Source organism: Pteropus medius, unplaced genomic scaffold (assembly GCF_902729225.1).
Source record: "Pteropus medius unplaced genomic scaffold, Ma_sr-lr_union100, whole genome shotgun sequence".
Taxonomy (NCBI): domain Eukaryota; kingdom Metazoa; phylum Chordata; class Mammalia; order Chiroptera; family Pteropodidae; genus Pteropus; species Pteropus medius.
The window spans coordinates 4990427-5017627 of record NW_024342471.1 but is presented as its reverse complement, the minus strand read 5'-3'; the positions used below and the strand labels follow the sequence as shown (position 1 = coordinate 5017627).

The 27201-nt window shown below is 34.1% G+C and overlaps 1 protein-coding gene across 4 annotated transcripts; it reads left to right on the top strand.

Moving 5' to 3' along the window:
* The first annotated feature begins 955 nt into the window (after window positions 1-955).
* Window positions 956-23927, top strand: RAD21L1 (RAD21 cohesin complex component like 1). Of its 4 annotated transcripts, none has more exons than XM_039863942.1 (14): window positions 956-1039; window positions 2893-3078; window positions 4500-4629; window positions 6166-6259; window positions 7628-7734; window positions 9488-9658; window positions 10370-10471; window positions 11463-11570; window positions 12961-13187; window positions 13423-13522; window positions 14354-14478; window positions 16490-16585; window positions 18851-18928; window positions 23061-23927. In XM_039863942.1, exons 2-14 carry the CDS (start codon window positions 2935-2937, stop codon window positions 23247-23249), a joined length of 1671 nt encoding a protein of 556 aa, XP_039719876.1. In that variant the 5' UTR covers window positions 956-1039; window positions 2893-2934; the 3' UTR covers window positions 23250-23927. The 4 variants fall into 4 exon arrangements, with proteins under 4 accessions (XP_039719876.1, XP_039719875.1, XP_039719874.1 ...); XM_039863941.1 differs by having other exon boundaries at window positions 11460-11570; window positions 16493-16585; XM_039863940.1 differs by having other exon boundaries at window positions 11460-11570.
* The last annotated feature ends 3274 nt before the right edge of the window (window positions 23928-27201 follow it).

Here is a 27201-nt window from a genome sequence, read left to right as displayed (position 1 = left end):
CCCTGAGGTGGAAAAGTGGGAGCTAAACCTGAGTTTGAATTCTGTCTCTACCATTCCCAACTATGAGGCTCTACACAGGTTTCTTCTCTCCAGGAGGTTGTCTGAATTAAATGAGACAATCAGCAAGGAGCCTGGGACCTTATCAATAACCTATATATTAGATATTATTGCTGTTCTTAGATTTATTAATATTACTGTGAAGCTCAAGGAAGGAAGCCAGGCTTGGGTCCTTATGCTCTAGTATGACTTTTCTTAAGTTGTAGCAATTGGCTTTGACTATTGAAAGCTGTGATGATCCAGGCAGGAAAATGTTTGCTGTCCTCAAAGGGTAGGTCAATATGAATGATCTTTTTAATAACAACAGTAATAACAGCTAATATTTATTGAACATTTATTATCGTTGGGCTCTTTACATGCTTCATCTTATTTATCTCTTACGATACCTATGGCGCAAGTTCTTTCACTGTCATCATTTCCTTTTTGCAAATGAGAAAAACTGAAGTTCAAGGGATTAAATAAACCCTGTAGCTGATAAGTGGAAGATATGCGACTCCATCCTAGGGATGCTCAGAGACCAGGGAGAGGGGTCAGACATTATCACCTTCCTCAATTGTTCTGTAAAACCCGGGCCTCGCCCCTGTCACTCCCCTGCACCAATGAAGTCCAAAGTCCGAGAGCTCCAAGAGTGCAAGAACCAGGAGGGTGACTTTGCTCTGAGACTCTGGCGCCTTACACCCGCCGCGTCCCGCCCTCATCTCGTTGCCCCGCCCCTCTCGCGCCAACTCCCGCCTGCCCCGCCCCTCGCCTTGCCAAGTCCTTTGCCCTACGACCCGCTTAGCCCCGCCCCTAAGGCCCGCCCAAGGAAATCCCGCCCTCTCCCCGACCCGCTACCCCACGCCCTCTCGCCCCGCCCCCTTGTCGAACAGCGGCCGCGCTGACGCCGAACTCAGACCGACGCCTCGAACACGACGCGCTAACCTGGACACTCCTCTTCGCAGACCCTTCTCCGGCGCACCGTTCATTAGATACGACGCAGAAAGTAGGGCACAGCCCGAGGGGCCGGGCGGAACCCGGGAGCTGAAAGCAGGCAGAGTGACGGGGGCCGAGGCCCCCCGCACCCGCACGCGCCCCGCTGGGCCCCTCACCCGCACGAGCCACAAAGCCCCTGCCTGAGGGAGAAACGCCGCCACCCGCAGCCCTTCGTGGGCTGGACGCGCGGCCCGTGGTCTCCCCCACGCTGTGGTCCCCCTCTGGCCTCAGTTTCCCTCACTGAGCACCCGGCCTTGAACGCTGAGGAGTCGTCTGTGGAGGGAGGTCTTGGCGTCCCTGCGCTTGGTGTCCGAGTCTCCTCACAATCCCGGACACACCCCTCCCCCGCACCTTTCTGCTCCTCGCCTCTCACCCCTGTTTGCTCCCGCAAAGGAGCTCGCCCTCGTCGCTCTCCCCAGGCTCTCTCCCCGAGCATCCCGGCCTAGTCCGCCTTCGCCCCGTCCTCCGCCCCGGATGCCATTCGCCCACCGCCCTTACCCCACTTCCCTGGGGCCTAGGTCCATGCATTAGCGTTCGTTCGCTTTACTTTGCACGGAGTAAATTCAACCTAAAAATCACCCTCGGGACTTTTGGGGTTTTGGGGGGAGGATTTGGGGGACGTGAGGTGGAGGTGGGAATATGTGCTCAGGAAAATCAGTGTCTCAGGAATATTAAACCACAGGGTTGTATTTTGTTCTTAAAGTACATTAATAATTATACAACCGGGAGCAATTTTAAAAGACAAATTGGAATTTATTCCAAGATACCAAACACACAGACTAGAAAGGGAGAAAGTGGGACCAAGACAGACACAAACTATAAACATTAAAATCTCTAGCTGTTCCATTGCGTAATGTGGTTTGGTAAATTGCATAATTTTTCTTTGGGGCCCAATGATTTTATACTTGGGGTGGAAATGGGCATTGATCAAAGTTAAGCTAAATTGTTAATTTTGTGGCCGATTTTGTTTTTGTGTTCATTTTGGCTCAATTTGCTCTTTTCTCAGAACTTTGAGTAGAAAAGAACAAGAAAGAAGCTTTTATAGTGGCAGCTTAAGATTACTTATATGTGAGCAATAATTATATTCTTTAGAAAGTCAGCCACACTATTATAACATCCCTTTGCTTAATAATGGAGGCTTATGATATTATTGAGACTAGTATAATTTGTAGAAATGTGCATAAATTCTTTTTATTTTAAGTGGTTTTCTTTTACCACTCTTATTTCAAAACATTTTAATTTAATTCTTGTTTCCTTTCTTCTGATTTTTTCCCTATAGTTTCTTGTTTTCTTATTTTTTCCACTTTATGGTCCTTTGGAGTTATATTATTTTTATTTCAAAAATTAATATATTGTTGATAAATCAGAACATCTTGAAGAGGACAAAGAAATTCAACATCTGATATAAATCAATGATCTAACACTTCTTAAATTCTTAAGTTTTAGAAAAGAAATGACTTGTGTTTATTTTTCTTAGTTTTGTCCACTTTTTCCTATTGTATTGTTTTTTTCCATTTCCAGCTCCTATTTTTCCCAGGTTTTTTTCCTCTATTTATTTGACTGTATTGATTAGAGAACGCAAACCTTTTATAGGATAAAATAAGTAAATGTAAAAAGTGATTAGTGATCAGGATACATTTAAACCAGGTATGGTTCACAATCTAATAGGTCTCTATTATTAGTTTATCATTTTGCATTTTAAATAAGGGTTTCTTCTGTATAAGAAAATAATTCGAATTGACTAATACATTGAATTAGAAGATAATCTGAGTGTTATTTTTATAGAATGAATGAAGAATGTTTTTAGTGTTATAAAATAACACTAAAAAGTTTTTGTAATCAAATTTTAAATATCTTTTAAAGTTCTCTCTAGTTCGTTAAATACAACTAAGGAATACAGGCAACATGTTCTACACACATGTGCTTATGAGTAAGCGAGGGCCATTGGCCAAAATCTGGCTTGCAGCTCACTGGGAGAAGAAACTCACGAAGGCCCATGTATTTGAATGTAATCTAGAGATAACCATTGAAAAAATTATTTCACCTAAGGTATGTTATTAAAATTATAGTATGTATTTGCCATGACTTGTGGAAAGAAAAGGAATTAAAATACATTACATCATGAAATACATTTCCAAGGAAGTTTTACTTCTCAAATGGTCTCACTTTTAATTCCCATACCATTTATTGCCTGAGCATATACACGTATTGGTTTTTGTTGGTAATTGTTTTATATGTTTATCATAAATAGATTGGACCCTGAAGGATAAATGGCATGTTTTATACATATTTTGTAATCCTTTATATTTCCTAACAAAATATTCTATACATAGTAATTACCAAATAAGTATTTCTTAGAAAAATAATGAGTGAATGAATGGGGAGAGTAGAAAGGAGAATTGAGTATAAATCAAAATATATATGAAAACACTTGATAAACAATACAGTACTATGTTCATTATGAAAACTGTAACAAGCTATTAAGATTTATATTAAAATATTTTAATATTTTTATAGGCTAAGTATTTTTCTGCTTGAGAGAGGATGAATTATAATTGAAAACCTACTATGTTTCAGGCACTGGACTAGACTTTATGTTCATTAGTTTATTTAATCTTCACAACAATCCTATGAAATAGGCTTAATTAAGAGTATGAACTTTTGGTCAAATTTAATTCCTGCTCAATCACTTAATAGTTGTGTTACTTTGGGCCTATATGAGTCTCTTTTTTCTTCTGTAAGTAGAGGTTGCTGTCAAAATTAATTTAATGTATCAAAAGTCCCTAGGACAATGCCTGACACAAAATAAGTATATAATAAATTGTAGCGATTATTAATTGATTAAACTTCAGGAAGGTTAAATGACTCAGCAACTGAACAAGGCTTGAGTCCAGGTCTACCTGACTGTAGTTTATATTCTTCCTATGAAACCAATAATAGCAGACTTCACCCAAATTCAACATTAGATTATCTTCACTGAATAAGAAACATAAGTTAACTATTTTACATGGTGAGGTAAAAGTTAAGTTAAATCACTTAACTTTTACCTCACCATGTAAAATAGTTAACTTATGTTTCTTATTAAGTTAAATCACTTAACTTTTACCTCACCATGTAAAATAGTTAACTTATGTTTCTATTTACTTTGTTTCTATTTACTTTGTTTCTATTTACTTATGTTTCTATTTACTTTAAATAAGACTACAAAATGTCTGCTTTTTTAAAAAAAATCTATTTATTTATTTATTTATTTATTTATTTATTTATTTATTTATTTATTTTTAACATTTAATTTTTTTCTCCCTCTCCCCTCTCCGCTGGTAACCATTAGTCGATTGTCCATGTCCATGAGTCTCTGTTTGCAAAATGTCTGTTTTTTAAAGAGAAGAAATTCTTATTATTTTGTAATTTTCAAAGAACAGAGTTTATGAATCTAATTTTTATTCTAATACTTTTTAAATTATTGAAAGGTGAAAATTGCACTTCGAACTTCAGGACACCTTCTTTTAGGAGTTGTTCGAATCTATAATAGGAAGGCAAAATATCTTTTGGCAGATTGCAGTGAAGCATTGCTTAAAATGAAGATGACATTTCGCCCAGGTATGCAATATTGCTTTGTGTTACTACCTTGGTTCCTTTTTGCATTTTTGTTTTGGGTGAACTTTTTAAATTGGCAGCAATCCATAATTCGAGGGTGAGTATAATGAATGTAACTTTCTTTTGACTGAATCTAATTTTCCATGGTTAAGGAAAAATTATATTCTTTTACTTGTTCTTTTCCAGGTTTGTAGGAAAAAGTTATGCTTTCAAAAACTTGTAGTTTCTGTGTATTTGCATAAGAAACATACTTAAAGCTACCAAATTTGTATAAGAAATTCTAATATTCAGTTTTAATGGGTCATTTAGTTTGCCATATCTATTTTTATCTTTTTGAGATCACTTAGAAATAGTGTGATTGACAATACCCAGATACCAATCAGTTATTGTTTTCAGAATTCTCAAGACTCTAAGTAGCATGCTATTTATGAAATATTATAGAACATCTTTAGGCATTTGAAAGTGCTAGAGGCTTACATATATCATAGATAAAATGCCTTCAAATTTTAATTTTAAGACATTCATCATTTTCCATCTCGTATTATGGTTATTTAGGTATATGCTTTGCCTCTCGCTCTAGTCAGCAGTCTCCTAAAGGCAACATCTTTGTCATATTTATTTTTTGAACTTCTTATTGTACTTTTCTCAGTGCCTTGCACATACTCTTCCCCCAGTTAATATTTGTTGAATTGAGGTTGAAAGAGTTTTTTCTTTATTTAAAATATTTGTGGAATCTCTAGGTAGATTTACGATATCAAATATGGTTCATTTGTTCATTGTTTAATTTATATATTCACAAATATTTACTGACCCCACGTTTTTTGTGAAACACTACATAAGGTTCTGGGATGTAAGAACAAACAAGACAAATAAGGTCCCTTTTAGTCTGGTGAGGAAATCAGATAAGGAAAAAGGTTTTTAAAATTATTACAATAATTATAGATCATGATTATGCTATGAAAGAATATAGAGAGGACTATAACAGAAAAGAACAGCAAAATTTATTTTAGTTAGGCTAGTCAGGAAAAACCTTTCTGAGAGGACAGAATTTAAGCTCAAACTTGAAGAATGAGAAATACCCAGCCATGTGAAAAGTCCCTGAGGGAATAGCATTCTGGGCAGAGGGAACTGCAAGAGCAAAGGTCTTGAGGTAGAAAAGTGCTTGACTTGTTTGGGAAACAAAAAGGCCAGTGTGGCTGGAGTATAGTGAGTGAGGGAGAGAGTGTCATTAGATGATGCCAATAGGTTTGTAGGACTGCAGAGACCCTGATTAGAAATTGGGATTTTATTTAAATATACTGGGGAAGTCACTGAATCATTTTAAGCATGGGAGTGATCTGATCTGATTTTGTATTTAAAATATCACTGGCTGCTTTGTGGAGAATGGACTGAGGAGTGGCAGGAGTGGATACAGAGAAACCAGTTCGAAGGCTAAGCAGTAGTCCCGTGAGAGAAAGTCTCAAATGAAAGATTTAATTGGGAATTTCTTATTTTTTATAGCATCATTGCTTACTGGATATGGTTTTTTATTCTTTTCAGGACTAGTTGACCTTCCAAAAGAGAATTTTGAAGCAGCTTACAGTGCTATCACACTGCCAGAAGAATTTCATGATTTTGACACCCAGAATGTGAAGTAAATTATTTTATTTTCCTTTCGTTTGATTTTCTTGATATTTTCACCTTCAGATTCTATGAACACAAATGGATGTGCTTAACAACCAAAGTAAACATGTAGTTGACAAAAGCTTAAATTTAGTGTGAAATTTCAAAATATAGCACCAAAAATGTATCATATTTGCTGAATGTAGTTTACAGTTTTGACAGTATATGCATTTATTCATTCACTAAATATTTTTTGGATGCCTTCCATATGCCAATGAATAAAACACAGCTCCTGGCCTCATGAATCTTACATTTTAGTTGGACTAGACAGACAATAAACAGATGGAGTAGACAGAAAATAAAATAAATGGTAGAATGGTCAAGAAAGACTTTTCTAATAAGTTCCAAACAGAAACCTGAAAGAGATGAAGGAATGAATCACTCAGTAATGTGGGGAAGAATGTTCCAGGTAGAGCAGGTAGAAAGGCCCTAAAGCAGAGCACACTGGACATTTTCAAGGAATAACAAGGAGGCAAGTAAGACTGGTATGGAATAAATGTGGGTCCTAGATCAGAGAGGTAGCTGGGGATGCAGACGATATAAGGTGTTGGAGGCTACAATAAGGACTTTTATTTTACTCAGGGAGCACAGGAAAGTGTTGATCAGGAGAGTGACTAGATTTGATTTGATTTCCATGTGCTTTCCCTGGCTACTTATTATGAAGGGGAAAGGGAAGAAGCAGAGAGCCTGTGAGAAGATTATTACAGTAAGAAGTGCAGGTGAGGAAAGATAGTGTCCATAATTCTCAGCCTTCATTTTATTGAGGTGGTAGCAGTCAAATTATGGATATATTTTGAAGGCAAAGCCAACAGAATTTGCAGATTTTATATAGCTTTAAGAGAGAGGAGTGAAGGATGACTATATGATTTTTGCCGTGAAAATGGAGTTACCACTTAATGATATTAGGATAACTAGGGAATAACAGGTTTAAGAGTGGCAGGGTGAAGGAAGTAAATTAGGTTTTGGATATAAGTTTTGAGATAACTGTTATACATCCAAGGGGAGTTAAGTAGGTAGTTGAATATCTGGGTCTGGGTGGGATGTATAAATTTGGGAGTTGTCAGTATACAGATAGAACTTCAACCATGAGGCATAAGAGATCCCCAAGGGAATGAGTATAGATTTAAGAGAGAGTGAGAGAGTGGTGGGGTGTGGCGGGGAGGAAGGAAGAGAGAAGAAGAGGAAGAGGAGGAAGAAGAGAAACAATTCTATTGAAAAAGTAAAAATTTCCTTTATTCTTATAATAAAACCTATTTTGTTATTGTTGTTTTATTGGAGTATACTATAAAATCATTGTGTTCTGTTCACAAGTTTTCCCCAATCTTATATTTCTCCATAGTGCTATTGATGTTTCAGAACAATTTACTCAGAACCAAAGCAGACCAGAAGAAATCACACTTAAAGAAGATTATGGCAATGATCTACTTTTCCAAGCTGGGAGTTTTGGTGAGGATATTTGAGAAATTAAAATTACATTTCACAATCAGTTATATTTGCATTTTTTATTGAAACAATGCCAATAGAAATAGCTATTGCTTTGTCAGTAGAAATATCTTCAGAATGAATTTTTCAATATACAAATGTAACCCCCAATAATTTTGTCCTTGCCTTTTTTTATTATATGTAGGAAGAACAAGTTCTTAGTAGACCAACAGACCTGGATTTGAATCTGGGTTTTCTCTATTGACTTCCTATGTGATTTTGAGCAAATTATCTAATTTTTCTAAGCCTTAATGCCCTATCTGTAAAATTAGCAACAACAGGGTTATTTCCCTTATTCCCTCCTTTAATCCTTCCCATCAGTAAGTAATTTTTTTCTCTCCTTCAAAAACAAACTCAAATCTCGTGTCCTCTAAGAAATGCTTAATATTAATTCATCCTATTCTGGATTACCATATAAGATTGAAGACAGTGATTATTTCATTAATTTTTGTGTGTGTGTGAGCTCGGGTTCTTGTGATGCTCAGTGCTTAGAATACAGTGTCTATTCATAAATGTTATTATCTTATTGACCAAGGATGATTTTTCTTTTGGGAGCTATGAAGCTGCACCTAGAAGATGTGAACATATCTTTAGTTCTTTTTCAAAAAGTCAGTCTTTCCTATTGAGCAAATCTTTAGTCCAGCGCAATGAAGGTTGCCTTTTCAACTCTTACTTTCTAGAAGATGTGTGTCTATAGAAGAATTTTCAGTATGAATAATACTTCATGACTTTCTTTACTGACTAGCACTAATATGGGTTGTTAAAGGGCGGGAATAGAAGATCAGTCTCTGACCCTTCGAAGTTTCAGACTACTGGACCTAGAGATTCAAACCCAAGGAAAGGAAAGAACATGAATTTGTTGAGTGCCAATCTGAAAGCAGACCAGTTTGAAGCAGGAAGTTTATTTTATCTGCTGCTGTCAGTGTCTTAGGATTTTTCTCCCATTTCTCCATTTGGCAAAATATTTTACCAGTCAGAATTCTAATAATTATATTACCACTCTCTCTCCTGGGTTCAGATCCTGGCTCTTGTCATTTATTAGATGACTGTGTACAAAACCTTTTTGTAGATGTATTTCCTTGTCTGTATAATAGTATCTTCTATAATCCACATAATAAGCACTCAGTTAATGTTAGCTGACCAGTTTTTATCTTTTTTTACTGCTGTATCTCTAACCCCTACCATATTGACTAATACCCAGTTATTCAATAAACATTTATTGAATGAATGTTTTAAGCCCATTCTTTAATATTTTACCTACCTTTCCATTCCTAAGATGGCAGATATACTCATTATTTTATGAACTCCCATTATGGATAAATTACACAAGCAATTATCCTTAAAATAATATGAAATAATACTTGATCAAGCTGAACATGACCTACCTCCCACTGCCAATAATAACCTTCTGGGAAATTATTAAAATGTACCACAACTAAAATCTCTATTCTAATGTTTTGGTAGTATTAGTATTAGTATTAGTATTAGTATTAGTATTAGTATTAGTATTAGTATTTGGGAAAAAGCATTAGACTACAAATCCAACCTCCACTGATTAAGCGACTTTAGTTTAATAATTCAAATAAGTTTATTAGCTCTCATTTTTCTTATCGGTAAGATGAGGGAGGCTATAAAAGATGATATCTGAATTTCTTTCTAACCCTAAAATTCTATGTTTCCTTGACTAATTCAGGATTAATGATATATATTTATTTAGGGGAGGAATCTGAAATTCTCAGAAGACACAGCTTCTTTGATGACAACATATTGCTGAATTCCAGTGGTCCTTTAGTTGAACATAGTTCTGAAAGTGTCATTGGAGAAAAAACTCTCTTCTATGACAGTGGAGATGGATTTGGAGATGAGGGGGCTGCAGGAGAAATGATTGGTATGCTGTCTGGGTCTATAGAAATTGTATATTTATTTTATCAAATTACTGTAGTGTATTAGTGGATTTATTAGATCAAACTAAAATTTCAGATATGCTTCGATGTCTTATAAACCAACACATTTTTTATACAAGTTTTCAAAGTATATGGTATATTTAAACTTTTAGGCTAGATTTAAGTAAGTAGCCAACTGTTTAAACACATTTTCCATAAAGGTTGTGAAATACTGCTTGTTTTTATTTTTAAAAATTCCTAATTTTAGAGGGGAAAGAGTAAGTTAGTATATTCCTCACAAAATATACTAAAAAACATTGTTTTCTTTAACAAATTGTGGGAAAACTATTCTAAAGGATCTGCCAGCATTTTATATTATTTTGTTTTTATATTATGATATTATAAAATAATAATTGAAATAGAGTAGACAATTCAGGCAGCTTTGTAACAAGGCTACTATCTTGACATAAGTTTAGTAAATATTTCTTGAACTCAAACACCTAAAATAGATTTTTAATAAAGGAAAGGAAATATATAAAATTCTATGTCATCCTGCATGAAATGTGATAGTCTCTGTAAGCGATCAAATTTAAGTACTTAAGGTTCATTCATTTTTGCATCCATTCACAATTCCTTGCATACAATAATGTCAATAAAATTTTAGTGAACAAATGATAGGTTCAACTCTGTATGACAAAAATATTGTGTTTTTAAAGACAATCTATTGCAACATGATGAGAATATCCTGTTAGAATTAGAAGACATGCAATTGAACAGAGAAATTTCCCTGCCTCCTGAGCCTCCTGATATTAAAATGGGTATGTTGAAATTTTCCTTTGTGTAGAAAGTGAACAGATGCTAATATTCAAATTAAGCCTCAGAACTTCTGAGTTTAAATAGCAGTGTACTATAGCAAAAAGTAGTAAAAAACATTGTTTCTTAAACTCTCTTAATCTGACTCTAGACAATGTAGAGTAGAAAACTGGGTTCTGAGAAAGGTACTATAATGGTTATTTAACCAGGCATGGGTTTATTTGGTATGAGAGCACATTTAAATACTCTGCTAAAATACAGTTCTTTTGAATCATTAAATTAATATATGTTACATTAAAAAATCATTAATGTTTGACATTAATATGGCTTTTAATTATTAATAGTAATATGGTTTGACAATCTATATACAACTTGAGAGAAATTATAGATGGGGGGGATATTTTCTACTTGAAATTCATGTGAAGGTACCTCAAATGATTTGAGGTCTTTTAGTCTATTTTAAGAATTAAAAGTACAATTAGCCCCATTTTGATTTTTCATTCTTTTTGATGTTACATTGCTTTCTAACACAATAGTGGAGCTTTAAAAGATGAATAGAGATAGGCAATAACAATTTAGTTATGGTTCTTTATGGGTCAACTAATAATTAAAAGGTTTAACAGATTAAAAATATTAAAAAAATATTTTAGCAAACATGTAATCAAATTTATGTCAGTCATTTATTATGGTTGGTACCACTGTTTTCACTTTTGCTGTGACTACAGTCACATCTAAGTCCAGCCTCATATGTCACATATGCAAAAGAGAGTGATGATATTCAACTCACCTAAACACTTTGGGTCCCAGATCATATAATATCTGAATCTCCTCAATTCTATTAAATACATAATTCTAAGAATCCAGATGTGGCTTTAGTTAGCAATATATAAATCTTCAATTAGTTTATCTTTTACTTTAATTCTCATATAGTCCTCTAGCTTGTAACATAACTATTTTTTAAAAAATAATTCCTTTTATGGTGGTGGTGTTTAGTAGAACCAGAAAATTCGGAGTGTATATGTCTACCTGAAAATGAAAAAATAGATGCAACCGCATTATCAAATGAAGAGGAAAGATTTACCCTTGATCCAATTGATGCTTCAGGTCAGTCATTCATGTATTTATTTTTATTTTTGACACCTACTATCTTATTTACTGTTAGATATTTGTATAATCTATGAAATATAATAGGAGGTAGTCGATCTAATAATAACACTTGTCAGATAATAGAGAAAGAGTGTGATGTAAATTTGAGATGATCCTTTCATTATATTTAGTCCTGGTCAAACAATATTTCCAGTTTGGAAATCTGGAAAATTTAAGACTGAGTTCAATTCCAGTATTTATTGAGCCATTACTCTGTATTGGGAACAGAGATGAAGAAGACATAGTTCCTGCTTTTAAGAATCTTACAGTCTGATCAAGAAATAAATAAACATGCAAATGAATATAAAATAGGAATAAAAGTTTCAGAAGAGAGAAACTATCTCCTCTAATGTTTAACCTCAATCATGTTTTTAGGAATAAACAATAAATATGAATCTAATATATAACTAGACCTTTTAAGAACATCCTAGTTTTAAGTAGTATAATTGATAGGGATCTTAGTTTATAAACTCGGACTTGCAAGAAATAAGGGATTCCATTTTTTTTCTTTACTAAATTCAACTCTGAGCCTCTCTTCCACTCGGCCAGCAAGAATTTTAGTCTGCATAGCTCTTTTATCTGCCCTAATCCATTAATATCAAAATTGAGGGGAGGTGTGTAACAGGTGAAAGGGAACCTCTGGTCATCAGCCACACCAGTTTGTGGTACCCACTGTCCCAGCCTACATAGCCTCTGGGGTCATTACACAGCCCACCCTCCTGGGATCTTGTTATGTTCCCAGGATTTTACTGCAGCACATCAGCAATCAGTTTCCTGTTCCTTCAGGCTCCATCTGATCACAGATCTTTACCCATTCTGGGAAATCTAATGCTTCCTTCCCTTTTGCATCTTTACTAAGGAAAAGCTTGACTTCTGCTTTCAAACTGGTAAAATTACCTATAAGAATGAAATATCATGGGCCTAGCTACCCACTTGGACTTTGTGCATGAATTTTAGTGGGGGAGGGAAAAATACACTGGACAAATACAAATTAGTGTTTCAAAAAGTTAGGCTGTTATGTAGATATTTTAAGAGACCTCAGACTTGAGTGACTTGCTGATCAATATATCCTCTGCTCCACATTTGCTCAGTTGTCCACTGAGTAGGTGAACAGATTCCTTCCTCGGCATCTTTGAGGAACACCTTACAAAATGTGTCAACTGCTTAGACACTCTAGCTGTACAAAAGCTTTGTAAAGCATAATTTTCAGTAGGAAGAAGAGGATTTTCTTTCCTATACAAATCTGTAGGTTGTATTGTGGTAGACATTTCTTAGATGTGCAGTACCTAGAATACCATTTTATAGAGCTGTACAACCAATAACTTTTGTGCCTATTTCTTATATTTAGACATTGCTTGGAAAAAGAAAGGCAAAAAGAGGAAGTTGCTCATAGATCCAGTCAAGGAGATCAGTAGCAAAATTATGCATAAACAACTTACTTCATTTAATGACACACTCACAGTTTTGGAACTTGCACCCCCTACCCAAAGACTGATGATGTGGAAAAAGAGGGGAGGAGTGGATACACTTCTGTCGACTGCTGCCCAGGATTTGATTCATACTGAACTGAAAGTGGTAATACTTTCCATCCTTTTACATGGGTACAATGTTTGTTTATAAATAAATAAATGCATATTTACACTTATACAGCAGAATTTAACTTGTGAAAAAATACCTCCTTATTTTGAGTTAACTTGCTGGATGTGTATACATGAATTATAATTTTGACTTTTTAGCATATGGTTGCTTGTATTTTATTGAATTGCTTTACTTGTACAAAAATGAGAAACAAAAATGTATATTTTTACAGTTGTTTACAAAATGCTTTCTGTCCTCTGGCTTTAAACTTGGAAGAAAAGCGATACAGAAGGAGTCAGTAAGGGAAGAAATTGGAAGCAGAAACATAGTAGGTGAGGCATCCTAATTCTGTTGATGTTGAGGGTAATGTTGTAGAAACAGAAATTTCATTTTACATTTCAAAATGAAGATGGGATCCAATTCTGTATTCCTAAGTATAAATGCTGTCTCTAGAAGCATATTTGAACTTAAAAAAAAAATTGTTACATCAGCATTGTATTTTTCTGCTTTGCAGATTAATTTTTGTCCAAAAAGCTACATAAAAAGATGAAGTATATATACTATGCATACTAATCTTAATCTTACTCTTTCTCACCTCCCCCACCCCCAAAGATAATACTTACACACTAACGAAGAAAATTTTTATATTTAGTAGGATAATGTTTCACTTTTAAGACAACTAACATGAAAAGTCACCTAGTGATAAAACTAGCATTTAAATAATACAATTAACTTGAGACATAAAAATTTCCAAACACCCAGAGGATACATGGAATGTTAATGTTGCTGATTATTATTGTGGCTAATATAAAGGAATAATAAAAACGAACTTATGTGGTGAGTGAAACTCTGCTTTCTTCTTAAAATCATTAAAATGTGCTGAACAATATACCAAGATGGGCTTGAACTATCCATTTTGTCTTGTGAGTGAATGTATGAGGATGAGTGCCAAGAGAGTAGTTGATGGAGGATAGGGCGTCGAAGTGATAAAGAGGCTTATGTGAAAGAGAAGGTAAATGTCAGACTTCGGAGCCATAAAGAGCTTATGTACCCTTTGCTTAATTTCAATGGAATGTCAAAAGTTTTCTTTTGTAACAATCATATTGCAATTTAAGTTTGAAAGATATTTTGGTGAAATCTTGTTTACTTCCTTGATAATTCAGAGGCCTCCAAGATGGAAGAGCCAAATTTTCAGCAAGATTTAAGTCAACCCAAAACTTGGAAGGATGTGATTGGTGGATCTAATTGTAGTTCTCATGAGGCTACCAATAAAAACATTAACTCTGAGGTAAGTTAACCAGAGAATCATAAAATATTATTATTTTTCTGACACAGATATAGTGAAGGAACATAGAGACTCTGGTATGTCTTCTTACATTTATAGTTTACATTTCATCTATTATCCTATAGTTTACTTAGTAAGTAGCAGTACTACAGAATATAACATGATTTGCATCTGCTGAACAGTATTTTCTTGAAGTTTAGGATCGTAAATCACAAGATAAGTAGTTTCATCCTGAAATAGTATTTTGCATGGTACATTAAATAAATGATTGTACTTGATTCTGGTTATATGCTGAGAATCCTACTAGTCCCTCATTCAATATGTCATGGAATCTTTTAGAATTCTAGACAATACACCTATGTTTTATCTCTGATCATTAATTCATCATTTCTACCTCTAAGAGTAATATGTTTTAGATCCACCAGTTACCTTAGCCTTGAATCTGAAAAATTATCTAAAGATCCAAGACCAAAATAAATTTAAAAAATTTTTTATTTGAAGACAATTTTTATTTGAAAAATATAGTTATTCAAGAAACATTCATTTGGAAACAATGTACTTTAAAATATTTTATCAGTCATCAGTTTATTGAATGTACAATTGTAAGTATTGTAGTCACACCGGATAAAAATAAACCAGTGCTTTCCTGGTCTGTTCCATCATCACTGTTCTTTGATAACCACTCAGGGAATTCAAAGTCAATCCACAATGAAACTGAATGCCCTGGGAAAGAAAGGCAATTTCATAATGCATTAAAAGAGAATGTGTTTTACTAAATATTTGACAGCATACCAGATATTAAGATATTGGGTTGCCAATACTACTCTTCCTTATTTGGACTTGGGCACACCCACTGAAAATTCTGATTAGGCAATCTGGTTTAGTTCATGACTTTTTAACATATTAATAAAATAGATTTTCCCGAGTACTTGAAGTGAAGGAAAGAGATTGATTCATTGGTTCTTCTGAACCTTTTACTCCTTAATCCTACACTTATGCTTTAACCTTCAATTTCATTCTTATTCTGCTTCCAAAAATGATGAACAGATGTGAAATATAGTCAGGAAAGGGAGCTCAGTTAGTTTGAAGGTACAAAGAAATATCGATTCTGATTAATAATTTTCAAATCTTCATAAAACAGAATTTTTATGTAAAGTAACTACAAAATAGAGAGTATCTAAAATGTAGAATAGTCAGAAATTAAAATAGAAAAACATAATAAGTCTCCACAAATATGTATATTAAAGAATAAAATGTGACCTCTTATAATCACTAAAATTTTAAAAAGCTGAAGTGAAAAATCAAGTAAACTATGTCGTAGGAAGCTCCTAAGTTAATCAGGATCATAGATGACAGCTGGGGAATGAAGCTTGGCAACCGGTTAAAGATGAAAAAGGGGCCGACAGCTTCTATAGCAATGAAAAGGGGACACGATAGGGAATGGAGAATTCCTGGCTTTCTCTTTTTCCTTCTTCCTTTGTGTCTTCACTCTCCTTCCACTTATAGTTTTTCTTCCCTTTTGCCAGTGACAGCTCTAGCAGTGGTGGCAAGAATCCTGTCATGGCCCTGGGTAGGGATATTAATATATCTTCCCTCATTCTCCCTCAGTTTGTAGATCTTCCTCTGCCACCTGGTACTGGCATGAGAATAGAGGTAGAGGACTGGGGCTAGATAAATTTTTCAAAGGAAAGTAGCCTCAGCTAAACAGCAGCAGAGACTTTTGATAAGAGATCTGCAGTGGCAAGAGAAATAGGAGGGACAAGGATAGGAAGCAAGGGGAGATGGAGTATGCAAGTTCTTCATTCGTAGGAGGCATATGGAAAACAGGAATTTTTAAGTTGGGCTGCCAATCTGGGATATTTCAGAAATAATATTTTAAGAATGTGGGTAGTACTTTAAATTAGTTTTATAAATGAACATTCATGGGATTAAAGCATTTAACAAAATGGGATTGTTCCTGTGATGATTACTACTACTGTGATGACGTACCTATTTTTTTTCTGATTTGCTTTAGCAGGACCTTGTTGAAATGGTTTCCTCAGCTGTTGAGGAATCCTCTTTACTGAGTGCCATCTTGGCACAAGAAATTGAAAATTGTCCAGTTGAACTGGTAAATATATACATAGTCTTGGAAATGGTCTTAAAAACTTTGTTCCTAAATGTTTAATACCTTATTTACCTAAAAATTGATTTTTAGAGCTATCATGTTATTTTCTAAAATTATAATTTAAATTAGTGTATGAGTGGTTTGATAAAATATATTCAGAATTGCTTTGACTTTTTTTGTCTTTATTTTGAAACTTCAAATAATTTTAAAGGAAAGTATGAGATTTTTATGCTTATCAAAGGTAGTCACAGATTTAAAATATTGAGAATCACTTTTTTAAAGTTACTCTTAAAACCTCTCTAAAGAAATAGCTATATTAGGGGCATGGACTAGGACATTTAACGAAATATATATGGGCCTTTTTTTCTAAAGCATCATATGACTCAAGGCCTATATCTATCCCATATCTATATAAGACTTCTAGAGATCAGAAAAAGAAAATAGTCTGCTCAAAGGGCCACAAGTCAATAGCAAAGCCAGATGTAACATCTGACTCGCCTGACTCCATATATGTTACTGTCTTATTTTCTTCTTTTGTCCCAGAGTGCTGAAGGCATTTTTAAGAAAGTAATGAATTTTAGCAGAAGTTTCTTCGTAAATAATATCAAAACACTTAATCCCTGATATTAATTTTATTTTTAAATAAATTATCATTATGGTAAGTTCTAAGACTATTAGATTGTTTTTTAATATGTGGAAAACAGACTGAATTACCTGGATAATCTAGGACAAGAATATCTTTTTACCTGAAACGTTAAACAGCTGAGCCAGAAGCGGGTCGATTCCTTTTTGCCTTTCTCTTTGCCTCTATAGACACAGGTTATTTTCATACATGGTCAAGCAAACCACAACACAGCACAAGTTCAGCTGTTTTAATAATCCACTGGGCTTTACACACAATGGATTCAGCTGAGAGTGTCCAGATAGATCAAGTGGACAGGCTTCAGCAAAGCACACAGACTATTTCTTCTGAGCCTTTTCCTGGTTAGTTTAGTTGTACAATATAGGTGAAGCTGCAGTCTCATGGGTCTTTAACAAAGAGTTCAACCATTGCTTTTTACATTTGAAAAACAGCATTTTCTGTATTTAACAATAAAAATTAACAATAATTGGATGAGCTTATTTATCCCACACAGACCAGAAAAGAGTAAGCATAAATTGTAGCTAGAGGGATTTGGGAAACTCTTCAGAATAGTGACCATATTTTCAAATTGTCTCTTTGGAATGGAAGAAAGGATACAGCAGAGGTAGGACCAGGAAGCTGTGGGAATGGGGACTCAGTTGTCCACTTAGCCTCAAATAATTTAAAATGTCATACAGAATATTCTGGAGCTTTCTGAAATCATCTTGGGGTCCACAAAATTGAAAGCACTTTTAGGAAGTAGCTGGGCTCTAGAGGAATATATGAAAGCTTGACAGTGAATCTGTGTGATAAGGGTGATACAAATGCTTTTGGGTTGCATGGTCAGAGCTAGCCTAGGAAAAATTATCAAGTAGGTCAGATTTGTGTCACTTTTCTTCCCCTAATCCTTCGTAGGCCTGCTCTTTTATCAGACTCATTGGCACCTTTCCTCTGCCCAGTTTCTGCTCTCAGCCTATAAGGTGTTATTTGGAACGTGCTTAGAGTGAGTTCCTGTGCAGAGATTTGAACTTTACAATTTTTAAATATTGAGATGTTTCTGAAGGTAGCTAAGTTTTAAAGACTGTAAAGAATGGATCTGTTCAGATTACATGACAGGCAGTAGGTTGATCATTTTTGGACAAGGTACCCTCAAAATCCAAAATTGGGTTTCTAACCCAATTGTACACAAACTACTAAACATCAGTTATTGTTAGAGCTCCTGTATCACCAAGTAAGTTCAAATAAAGGCCTATACAAGGCAGTTTTTCTATAGCTTTATATTTACTCCTGTTAACCGAGTTAAGATTAACAAGGGTTGGGATAAGTTATAGCCAAAAGTGGCAATCTTTGCTGACTTTACTTTTGAAAGTAAGGGCCCAATGTCTAGGATGCATTTCCATTAAAGACTGCAGAATCTCTTACTCCGAATCTCCTTATCAGAAGATAGCTTGGGGAATATAGATGTAATCCTGCAAGAGTTGATCTCTATCTGTATGCTAGTCTTGTTCTATTATCAGCCTATAAGCTCCTTATTTGGCAGAACCCAGTGTTATAGTTGTGTTCCTTACAGGAGTTAACACTATACCTGACAAATAGTAAACATTCAGTAAAACTTAAGTGAAATATTTTGTCAATCATTCAAACAGGAGTCATTGGGAAATGAACAAAATATTGAGACAGAGATATGGAATCGAAGAATACTTCAGATGTTATATAGTTTACGGGTAAGATGGTAGGGTTTATCAACCCTATTTTTTATTTTTAAAGTAAGTAAAATGTAACTTCAGTCTTCTAGTTATTAATAAAAAATGAAACTTTTTCATCATGTTTTTGCTGAGGCTAAATTCTACTAGAGTCAAATGGTTTCAAGTGGTATAACCAAGGCTAAATATGGAAATTTGTTTTTGGTGCCTACATGTTCTATCAACTTCTTACCTATACTCATGCCCCTAGACATCTGTTCTATGTCCAATTCTTGTTTTTAGCAGGCTGTCAATAAATTTTTACAGTTTAACAGTTTAAGAGTGAAACAGATAATTTTAAAATTTAACTTAAATTTTTATCAAAATAATTTTTATCAAAATAATACATGTATATAATTTTAGAAGTATAATAGTACTATCCTATATTGCTCAAAAGGAAACACAGAAGTCTTTTGTCTTACCTCTTCTTATCCCCAAGTCCTGCTCACAAGAAGCAACTATATTAAGCTATTTCTTTTAATATTTATAGCCATATTTCTAATTATATGTTTTTATTTCCTTGATATTTCAGCTTTAAATTTTATCTATTTACTTCATTCAACAGAAAATGAAAATTTAGTTAAGTTACATCTCTCCCTTCACCAGTGTATTTTTAGCACAGTATTCAGTGCTCATAGTGTCATACTTGTAATAATTTTGATGCAAGTTTGATTATGACAGAGAACCAAAATATCAATGGCTTAAAAAGATAGAAGTTTATATCTCTCTCAGGTAAAAGTATAATCTGGTTTGGCACCTATACTCATAAGGTTGTCAGAGACTCAGTTTCCCTTTACCTCATTTTCTTTATTCTTAGGATCCAAAATGGCTGACTATCCACCATGTCCACATTCCATTCAGCAGCAAAGTTTCCTTTACAACCCAGTAATTGTGTGTATCACTTTTCTTTCTTCATTGACCAGCACTTAGTCACCTTGCCACGTCTAGATGGGAAATGTAGTCCTTCTCTAGCAACCTTGGGCCCAGCTAATAATTCTTTTACTATGGAAGGAGAGGAGAATAGATATTAAGTGACAAAGACTATGTAAAAATTAGTTCACACTGAAATTTCATAGTGGAATTAATTTATTTTCTTGTCAACTTTATGGGGATTTTAGTGCTAGGGCAGTTAATCATTACCTCATTTTTTCTATTAGCTTAGTGTCTATATACCCATCCTTAATTCTTTTTCCAAACTCTCTAGCAACATAATAAAACCCCTTTTAGTATGGTCGAATATATCAATTAATTCATTGGTTCCATTTTTTTTTTTCTTGAAGGTATCCCTCCTGAAGCTCAACATCCTCTTGTTCTAATCTGGATTAGTTGTTTCATAGGTCTACTCCACAGTTTCTATCTTGGGACATTCCTTTACCATAAAGTGAAAATTCCTTTGTCTTTTCCTATATTAGTTACTCTATGTCTTGGTACTTTGATCTTCCTTTTGGTTAACATCCTCTCTTAATTTCCTGAAATAAAGAATGCATAGGAGATAGAGACCCTACGCACAAGTCTGAAATTTTCTTTACCTTTAACTTGTTTGGTTGTCTTTGAACATTGTTTGAAAATAATCTCTCTCAGGTGTCGAAGGCTTTGTAACATTTCTGTTTCTTGTATTGTTACTGAAAAGTCAGATGCTGCTTGGTTGGTCATCATTTGTAGGTGACCTTTATTTTCTCTCTGGAAACTTTTATATTTTTTCTTTATCCCTAGTGGCCTGAAATTTCATGATGATGTGCTTTGGTATGGGTCTTTTTTCATTATTGTGCTGAGCCTGTAGTGGGTTCTTTATTCTGAAAGTTCAATGTCCTTGAGTCCTAGGAAATGTTTTGTATTTCTTGGATTTCTTCTTTGTTGTTAATCTGTTCTCTTTTTCTGGTCTAGCAGGTGGGACCTGGTGGGTCAGATATTTGGTCTCCTGAATTATGCCTTTAATTTTTTAAAAAATATTTTATTCCCTATATTAATATCCTATTTTTCCCCTACTCTCTAGAAGATTTCTTTAACTTTATGTTCCGGTCTATTAAATTTTATTTCTGTTTTCACCTTTTCTGTTTTCCATTTGTTTTTAGTTTTTAATTATTTTTCATTTTATAGCATCTTAATCTTTTTCTTTAGTTAGTTTCTTAATAGCTTTATTGAAGTATGATTAACATACAATACACTGTACCTAATTTAAAGTATACAGTTAGATAAGTTTTGACATCTGTATATACCTGTGAATTCATCACCACAATCAAGATAGTGAACATATGTACAACCCTCCAAATTTTCCTTGTATCTCTTGATAATCCCTTGTTAAATCTCTCCCATCCCCAAGCAAACCACTGATCTGCTTTCTCTCAATATTATCCTAAGCATTTTTTATGGATGCAGTGTTTTTTCTTAAATTTTTAGAAGTTATTTTCTTCTGTTCTCTATATTATCTGTTTCCTTGGCAATTCTCTTGAATGCATTCTCTTTTGCTCTTGAATGTTAGAAATTTTACTCAAATGTTTTGAGTTGTCTGTTTTTATTTAAGAGTAAGACACCAAAAATCTGATTAGAAGTTACATAAGCATAGCTGGGGCTTGTAGACTTGTGGTCATTGTAGTGAAGTAATTGGGTGGTGCCCCTTCCCCCCCCGCACCCCTCCCCCACAAAGATGTCATTCTCTATAAGTGTTTTCTACTCAGAATGGTCAGTTTCCTGAGCTTAATCTTCAACTCTACTGATTATGATATCTAGTCATGATACCCATGTTTTGGGAATCAAACACTGGTAAGGGAAAAGCTGACTGTCTTACTGTTTAGAGGGTAGAACTTAAATTCCCCACTCCTCCTCCCCAGTTTGTGGCATAACAGTTCTCTACCATCCACAGTGCCTGGTGTCCCAAGGCTAGAGTTTCAATGGTTGGTATCTCTACAAAGGCAACTTCCTGCCTCCTTCATTTTAGAGGGGTTTCTGGAGGGAACAGAATAGGCACATGTGTTCAATCTTGCACATTTTTATTTTATTTTTATTCTATTTTTCAAAAGAATTCTTGAAATTGAAAAGGCTATCTGTGCTCTTCTCCAGGGGAAAAAGCCTGCAAGGGTATGGAAGTAGGGGTCTCTTGGTTCAGCAAAGTGTTGGAGTGGAACTGAGGGGTCTAACTGCTCCCAAGTAGACTTTCAAGGGATTCACCCCACATCTCCAGCTTATACTTTTTTCCAGGAGAAAAAGTTACCCATCCACATCATGTCTCCTCAAGAGAAAGAGTAAATGAAGGCTTATCATGCCATCTCTGAAAGGTTGCTGCCACTGGGCCACTCCTTTGGTTGAGATGAAGTATGATAAAGTATTCAACTTACTAATTTGTTAAATGTTATAGACTGGCAAAAAACTTGTATATGATATTTCTAAAAATGCTTTACAACTATCCAAGGAGTATGTTATAGGGATACTGGCCAGTGTTTACCACAGTATTTCTAACTAAAAAAACTATGCTTATATTCAAGGAATCTGATTCCAAGTACTAGTCTTCATAAAAGCATTTATCTTCATCCATAATTAAACACTTTGTTGTACCTCAATTTGTTCTAGTAGGTTCACAGTTACCCAGCGGTAAATCCAAAATCTTTTTAACCTGCGCAAAGAAACTGGGAGATGTTTACATAGTCATATTGCCTTGCCACTGAGATGTTACAAATATAATTCTACATTTACCACTAGAGTTTTATTGTCACCTCCCCTCCCCAGTACCATGAAGGAAAAGAAGCCTGATAGGCTCATACTTTTCATTATTTGGAGACTCCCAGAGTCCTGTGGATTTTTCTCTCCCTGGAAGTCTAAATTGCAATTTCCATGGAAGCCATTTATGATAACATTCATTTTGTAAAAGACTTAACATTTGTATAACATGTTATAAATTTGTATAATACTTCATTTCTTTTGCATGCATTTTCTCAATGAACCAAGCTTGTGCTCAATGACCTATATGGCTTTTAAGCTTACTAATGAGTCATTTGCATTTCTCCATTTAAGGATTTCAAAAATATCAATATTTTTGTTGTTGATTATGCATCCACAGCCCACTCTACTTTTAATCTTCTTGTTTTCTTTTCCTTTTCTTTTTTTCTAATTATTTTCCCAGGAATCCAACAAGACGGGAATGCAGCTGTTTAGTCTGATGACTCTCTGCAGAAATAGTGACCGAAAACAAGCTGCTGCCAAATTTTATACCTTTCTTGCCCTAAAAAAACAGCGGGCTATTGAGTTGAGCCAGAGTGCCCCCTATGCAGATATTATAGCTACGGTGGGACCAATGTTCCATAAAATGTGAAGGAAATCCAGAACATGCAGATTAATGTCATCATTGGAATTTTTGTATAGATTGTTCAATTTAACGCAGTAGCCGTCTGGAAGCAGCTGAAGGTCTGATCCATTTCATAGACAGACCAACTTTCTATTTCTCTTTGTAAGTTCAGAATAATCTTAGCCAGAACTGGAAACCTGTATGCTTACAGAGATACTGAATTATCACTAAGTGCCATTTTATCTTAGCTGACTTGAATGTATAGCATTTACCATTACTCTGACTTGAATGTTGCATTTAGAATACATTTTTTAAATACTATATGCTTTCAAGAAACATTCAAGGATGTTTTTTAAAAGTCTATTTTACATTGGATTATTTATTTAAAATTTATTAGATTAATCCATAATTAACACTTTCTTATTTCCCCACCGACAATAATTTATTTGATTCTAATGCATATCATCCTTGATTTGACCTAGTGTCATGGTTTTTAATCTCTCAATTGAAGAGTTATAAAATTCATCTTTGTTTTAAGTTGTCTGAGTGACTTTTAATCTATTTATAGATTATTTAATTTTTATTCACTATTTAATGATTATTATAATTACCATTCATGTGTCTGCTTCTTATGTTAAAAAAAATTAGCATGTCTGTAGCTACAGTTGAAGTAAAGGTGACTAAAATAAATGTTCTTTTACTTAGTGTTTACTGAGCATTTTTTATATTAAAATCATTGTTTTTCTTTTTTCTTAGTTGAAGTTTGTTAGGAAATTTTTATATAATGCTCTGTGGGCTCCATAGTGTACTGTAAAATGAAGCCTAAGGTGCTCTCTAAAATACTGTTGTATTTAGATTTGTGCTATAAACTAAATTCCAAATGGCCTCTTTGAATGTATAACTATAAGATTTAAATATCAAATTGCCCTTTTAAACATTTCTTTTATTTTTTAAATTAGCATACAGAAAAATTGACTTTTTTGTTTTGGTGCACAATTCTATTATTTTTAAAACATTTATAGATTCCTGTAACCGCCATAAGCAGGATACCAACAGTACCATCACCCAAAAAAACTCCCTTTGTAGTCACACCCTTCCCCCATTCTAATTCTTGGCAATGACTCTTCTACATGGCTATAGTTTTCTCTTTTTGAGAATGTCCTGTAAATGGAGTCATATAGTATGTAACCTTTTGGAGACTGGCTTCTTTCACTCAGTATATCTTTGAGATTAGTCTGATTTGTTGCATGTTATCAGTGGTTCTATCCTATTTATTGCTGAGTAGATATACCAGTTTATTTATCCATTTATCCCAATCTAAGTTGTTCCCAGTTTTTGACAATTATAAACAGATTTGCTACATATACTTGTGTACAGTTTTTGTGTGAGTATAGTTTTTATTTCTCTAGAGTAAATATCTAGGAGTGGGGTTGCTGGGTAATATGGTAAATGCATGTTTAACTTTATAAGAGATTGCCAAATTATTTTCCAGAGTGGATGTACTTTTTCGCACTCCCACTAGCAATGTATGAGAGTTCCAATTAACATTTTGTTTACTTTATATTTTGAGATAACTGTAAGTTCTCATGCAGTTGTAAAAAAGTAATAGAAAGAGATCCTGTATACCCTTCACCCAGTTTCCCCCAAAGGTAACATCTTGCATAATTATAATACAACATCACAGGAAATTGATGTTAATACAATGTACTCTATTCATAGTTCACCAGTTTTACATGCACTTATTTGTATTTGATTTAGTTTTATACAGTTATATGTAACTTCATGTGACAGCCACCACAGTCAAGAAACAGAACGGTTCCAACACAAGGATCGTTTGTGCTACCCTTTTGTAGCCACAGCCACCTCCCTTTTCACCTTCTTCCATAGTCCTTGACAACCACTAATTGTTCCCCATTGCTATAATTTCGTCATTAATACAATTGACTTTTGTGGGTTAACTTTGAATCCTGTGACCTTGCTAAACTCTCAAATTAGTTCTAGGAATTTGTTTTTTGTAGATTCCTTGGTTTTTTCTACTCAATCATGTTGTCTGCAAATAGGGACAGTTTCATTTCCTTCTTTGCAGTCTGTTCCCAATGCAAGGATAGCATTTACTCTTTAACCATGAAGTAAGATGTTAATTATAGCTGGTTTTGTGTGTGTGTGTGTGTGTGTGTGTGTATTATTGTGTGTGTGTGTGTGTGTGCGTGTGTGTAATTTTTATCAGGTTGGGGATATTCCTTTCTATTTCTAGTTTGTTGAGAGGTTTGTGGTTTGTTTGTTTGATTTTTATCATAAATGTATATTGAATTTTGTTAACTGCTTTTTCTGAATTTATTGATTGAATCATGAGGTTTTTCTTCTTTAGACTATTATGGTGGATTACACCAATTGATTTTTGATTTTTTAACCCATTTTGCATTTCCAGAATAAATTCCAATTTGTCATGGTGTATTATTTCTTTTACGTATCACGGGATTCAATTTTCTAATACATTTGAACAGCTTTATTGAGATAAAATTCACATACATAAAATTCACCCTTTTTAAAATACTCAATTCATGGTTTTTAATATATTCACAGTGTTAATCAACCATAACCATTATCTAATTTTAGTACATTTTCATCATCCCAAAAGAAACCCCACACTCTTTAGCAATCACTCCTCATCCTCTCCCTTCCCACAACTCCCAGCAATCACTAATTCACTTTCTGTTTCTCATATAATATATAGCCTTTTGTGCCTAGCTTTTTTTCACTTAGCATAATTTTGTTAAGGTTATCCATGTTGTAGAATGTATCTGTACTTCATTCCTTTAATGGCTAAATTGATATTCCATTATACATTTTGTTGATCAATTCATCAGTTGATAGACACGTAGGTTATTTTCAACTTTTTGACAATTAATGAATAATGCTGTTATGAACATTAGTATTTAAGTTTTTGTGTATACATGTTTTCTTTTCTTGGCTATATACCTAGGAGTAAAATTGCTGAGTTATCATGATACCATATCTCTATGATATCATAGAGATATCAATCATATGATAATTCCATGTTTAACTTTTTGAGGAACTTTCACGTTGTTTCCCAAAGTAACTGCACCATTTTACATTTCCACCAGCAATATATGAGAGTTCCAATTTTTCTATACTCTTGCCAATACTTTGTTATTGTCATTTTTCTTTTTCAGTTATAGCAATCCCAGTGAGTGCAAAGTGATATCTCGTTTTGACTTGCACTTCTCCAATAACTAATGATGTTAAGCATCTTTTTATATGGATTGACTAATGTTTTGTTTAGGATTTTTGCATCTGTGTTCATGAGGAATATTGGTCTGTATTTGTCTTTTACTCTTATTCTGGTACCAGGATAATATTGGATTCATAAGATAACTTGGAAAGCATTTTCTCCCATTTTATTTTTCTGGAAGAGACTGTGCAGAATTGGTGTTATTTCTTCTTTAAATGTTTGGTGGAATTCACCCATGAAACCATCTGGACCTGGAGATTTATATTTTGGAAAGTTTTAAACTATAAATTCAATTTTTAAATAGTTGTAGGGCTATTCAGTTACCTATTTCATTTGCTGTAAGTTTTGGTAGTTTGTGGTTTGCAAGGAATTGTTCCACTTAATCTAAACTGGTGATTGTGTATATAGGGTTGTTTGGAGTATTCTCTTATCTTTTTAATGTCTGTAGGGTCCATAGTAATAACTCTTCTTTCATTCCAGATACTATTAATTTATGTCTTCTCTTTTCTTTTCAGTAGTATTAAAGATTTATTAGTTTTATTGGTCTTTTCCAAGACAAGTTTTTGGTTTCATTGATTTTCTCTTTTCTTTTTTTTTTTCCATTTCAGTGATTTCTGTTCTGATATTTATTATTTCCTTTCTTTGACTTGCTTTGGGTTTATTTTGTTTTTATTTTACTAGTTTTTTTTTTTAATATGGAGCTTAATTGATATGAGAGCTTCTTTT

Coding starts and splice junctions, on each gene's coding strand:
- RAD21L1 (XM_039863940.1), top strand. CDS start 2,935: ATGTTCTACACACATGTGCTTATGAGTAAGCGAGGGCCATTGGCCAAA. Junction 3,079..4,499: donor AAAAAATTATTTCACCTAAG/GTATGTTATTAA, acceptor AATTATTGAAAG/GTGAAAATTGCACTTCGAAC. Junction 14,479..16,489: donor ATAAAAACATTAACTCTGAG/GTAAGTTAACCA, acceptor GATTTGCTTTAG/CAGGACCTTGTTGAAATGGT.